This window comes from Anneissia japonica, unplaced genomic scaffold, assembly GCF_011630105.1.
Source record: "Anneissia japonica isolate Jap-2015-1 unplaced genomic scaffold, ASM1163010v1 scaffold584_len265732_cov101, whole genome shotgun sequence".
Lineage (NCBI taxonomy): Eukaryota > Metazoa > Echinodermata > Crinoidea > Comatulida > Comatulidae > Anneissia > Anneissia japonica.
This window is the reverse complement of record NW_022741500.1, coordinates 199,201-203,268: the sequence shown is the minus strand read 5'-3', so window position 1 is coordinate 203,268 and position 4,068 is coordinate 199,201. Positions and strand designations below refer to the sequence as shown.

At 35.8% G+C, this 4,068-nt stretch overlaps 2 protein-coding genes across 2 annotated transcripts; both read right to left on the bottom strand.

Annotated features, from left to right (window-relative positions):
- Nucleotides 1–316: 316 nt before the first annotated feature.
- Nucleotides 317–1,196, bottom strand: LOC117118706. The gene is made up of 2 exons (XM_033263369.1): nt 914–1,196; nt 317–525 (listed from the first exon to the last, which is right to left on the bottom strand). Exons 1-2 carry the CDS (start codon nt 1,194–1,196, stop codon nt 317–319), a joined length of 492 nt encoding a protein of 163 aa, XP_033119260.1.
- A 309-nt stretch (nt 1,197–1,505) lies between these two features.
- LOC117118705 lies at nt 1,506–3,095 on the bottom strand. Its single transcript, XM_033263368.1, has one exon. It carries the CDS (start codon nt 3,093–3,095, stop codon nt 1,506–1,508), a length of 1,590 nt encoding a protein of 529 aa, XP_033119259.1.
- Between the last annotated feature and the right edge of the window lie 973 nt (nt 3,096–4,068).

The following is a 4,068-nucleotide window of genomic DNA, read 5'->3' as shown; positions in this document are numbered from 1 at the left end:
AGACTTGAAAACATCAATGGTAGAACAAGATCTAATATAAAGGGGTAAAGTGTTGAAAAGCCGAGGACCAATATTCTCAAAAGCACGGTCTTTAAATGCTATTTTAGAATTTTTACCATCCGATCGCAGTACTTTAACAGATTTCACCTTTGCCAAAAACTGAAATCCCGATCGAGGGTTTTGTTTTTGAGTGTGCCATTCAACTAGTTCAGATAAATATTGTGGTGCTACACTATGTAGTGATTTATAAACCATTATTAGCAACTTAAATTCAATCCTTTGTGGAATCGGTAACCAATGAAGTCTAATGTATACGTCAGTAATATGATCGTGTTCTTGTTACAAGCCTAGCAGCTGCATTCTGGACACGAATAAGTGGTTTATATGCTGGAAGTCCGGCAAGCAACGAATTACAGTTATCTAATCTAGACGAAATAAATGCATGAACTAGTTTTTCAGTATCAGACTGAAAAAGCGATTTCCGTATTATAACGGCTAATACTTTTAAGATAAGAGTAGGACGACCTGCAAATATTGGAAATATGATTGGTCATAGAAAGCTTTGAATTAATCACAACCCCAAGGTTTCAAGCACAAGACGATATCTCAATTAAATTGTCACCCATCTTAATTTCATTAATTGAACTTAAATTGTTATGAAATTGGTGAGATGACAACATTAGAAACTCGGTCTTTGAAGAATTTAAGTGCAAGTAGTTACAAGTCATCCAATTCCTAATATCAGATAAACAATTTACAAGAACACCTTTAGCCAGATCATGATCTTTGTTTGAGATAGACATATAAATTTGATTGTCGTCAGCATAAAAATGATAATTTACACCGTGTTGTTTAATCAGTTCGCCTAATGGGCGCATGTACATAGAAAATAATAATGGTCCTAAGACGGAACCTTGCGGGACACCAGTGTTAATTGCTGATAGTTGCTTAGAAAGTGAGTTATCAATGATAACATTCTGCTTACGATTACTTAGATACGATTTAAACCAATTGATAACTGTGCTGCTAAGCCCGAAGCTTGTTTTCAGGCGACTGATAAGAACATTATGGTTTACCGTGTCAAAAGCAGACAAAAGATCTAATAACAAAAGAGCAACAGATTCTTTAGGGTTATCAATTGTACATAGCATATCATTAGTCACACGCAAAAGAGCCGTTTCCGTACTGTGTGCCATTCTATATGCCGATTGGAATTGTTCATATAAGGAGAATTCATTTAAATGCATTTTAATTCTGGATTCAAAAACATGTTCCAACATTTTTGAAATAAACGAAATATTACATATAGGACGATAGTTGTTCAATATGTTAGGATCCAGAGAAACCTTTTTCAGTAGAGGTTTTACTAAGGGAATCGTTGATAATATCTGTAATTGGCGAGGCCAACAAATGAAGTATTTTTTCTTCTTTCAGTATGTATGTTGGTAGAGGATCAAGATCACAGAAAGCAGATGAAGTTTTTATAATAAGTGTGACGATTTCCTTTATCGTAGCTGGTTCAAAAGATTCCATGTAATCACCAGAAAAATTAGGCAAATTGTTGTAGCCTTCACTGGAGTTGAATTCGATTTCAGTTTGTGATTGATGTTTTCAATATTCTCCACAAAAAACCTGCTAAAGACATTAGACACATCGTCTTTGTTGGCATGGATAGGAAGCACATTCTTCCCCCTTCGGGAACCAAATAAATCATTCACAATGTTAAATAACTTTTTTTGATCTCCTTCACAAGCGGAAATCGCCTGCGTGAAATGATTCGTGCGAGAAATTTCAATCAATTTGTTGACCTCATTGCGTTTTGATTGATAAATTTGACGGTGAATTGCTAATCCAGATCGTCGCCATGTTCGTTCTGCCTTCCGGCGTTCAGCACGAGCACGAAAGATATCAGCGTTAATCCATGGCTTAGGAGCGCGAGCAGGTACAGTCTTTGTCTTAAACGGTGCATATTTGTCAAAAGTTTGTGAGACTGTAGTATTGATGATCTGTAATTTAGTTGCAGTATCTACTTGAAATATTGTTTTCCAACTCTTAGATGCAAAATTATCAATATCAAAACTCTTAAGACTGCGATAGGTAATTTTTCTGCGATTTACAGACCCTTCCTGATGAAAAGAAAGTTTAAAGAAAATTGGGTAATGGTCGGAGACAGCAAAGGCAGGATGAACTTCCAGTGATGAAACATAATCTTCGCGAGTGATAACTAGATCCAACAAATTTCCAGATTGATGTGTGGGTTTATCCACAAGCTGAACTAATCCATGTATTTTTAGTAGTTCAGAGAATTGTTGACTATCACGATCATCAGGTTTATTACGATGAATGTTAAAATCTCCAAGATAAATGATAGGTGTAGTTTTTAGAGCGTAAATAGCTAAAAGATCCACAAAATCCGATAAAAAACCATTAAAACTAAGGTTGTTTACAGAGCTTGGCGGCGGACGGTACACAAGAATATATGTAATGCGACCTTGATTGGAATCAACAGTAATTTCTAGCCACTCAAATGATGGAAAACATTGTGGATATTTCGTTGTTACCTTTCCAATAGGGCTAGACTTGTGGATGAAGGCGATACCACCACCAGTCCCAGTGAGTCGTGGAAAATTCCGACATTCAAAACCACTAGGAGTTAATTCTGCAATAACAGGGCCATCACTAACATCACCTTTTAGCCAGGTTTCAGTAATAAATAAGTAATCCAAGTCATGTTCAACAACAAATTCGGATATGGCACATGATTTATTTCGAACAAAGCGTGAATTGATTAAACACCACTTTAGCTCGGAGCGATCAGACTTAGATCGACAACGACCACCAAGCTCAATAGATATCAGATTGTTGTAGTTGACTCCACCACCTGAATTCAGATATGATCTTTTCCTTGACACAATTGTTGGAATGCGTCTCCGGGCAACTCCTCTAGAGCCCCGTTTTGTTTTTCGGAATTTGAATGACAGGTGTGATCTGCATAAACCGTAAGCCTTAATGCTTTCAATAACAGTTAAACGAGAAACAATAGGTAACGAACCGATAATACTGAGTTGAGTACGGCTGTATGCCAAATCGGGCATAGTCCACAAGGCCTAGAAAAATTCATCGATGATTTGGTTTAAATATCATTACTACCAATCCAAGACATAGACCATCGATAACATAAATCAATGCACTGGCATAAACATCAAAAGGACAGCAACTGTTGCGATGATACTTCTTAGCTTTAAGTTGGAAAATCCTAAAAAAAAGGAGCACAATAAACAGAGAGGTGCAACCTATGCAGGTGCTAACCTTAAGACGCGCGAACTAAAAATTAGGATAACTGACATTCAACCTTGACCTGAAGTATAAGCTCATTTAATATGATTCAGAAATGACGAATGGTTAAGATGATATGACGTCATCAACGTTTTGAGGAAAGAAAGATGAGGGGGTCAGAAAAAACATTCATTTGACCATGATGACGTCATCAAAATGTAAAAAAAATGTCACATATATGAAAAAAAATTTTCTCAGCTATAACATACACAAAGTTATACAATCCCGCCAGATAAAAAAAAAAAAATAAGTACACGAAAATATAAAAAACAATTTTCCTCACTTGAGAGCTGCACATAGCCTAACCTAGGCCGAAGTTGTGCCCTTTTTTGCGCTGGGTAGCGGGCTTTTCAAACGATTACAGGTGGCTAATGTTGAATACGAATTGAGAAGTGCCTGTATGCAGTACAGTTTCTTTGAAAGATTTTCAGGTTTAAAGGTCAAATTAAGACAAAACTTATTTGGATTGGTTCAAAAAAGAGATCAAATCTTAGATGGTGTAAAGAGCATAATTATGATTGGTCGCAAACTGAATTTAAATTGCTAGGAACTTTCATTTTGAATTGGAAGATGTTGTGGAGTTAAATTATTCCAAAAATTTAAAAATAATGCAAGTAAATATGAATATTTTTTCCCTATTGGGAAGAAATATAATTTTAAAAACAGTTTTATTATTGACATTAAAACATTTGTTTGCAGCCCTTTCAAATTACACCGGAACATACCTTGGAC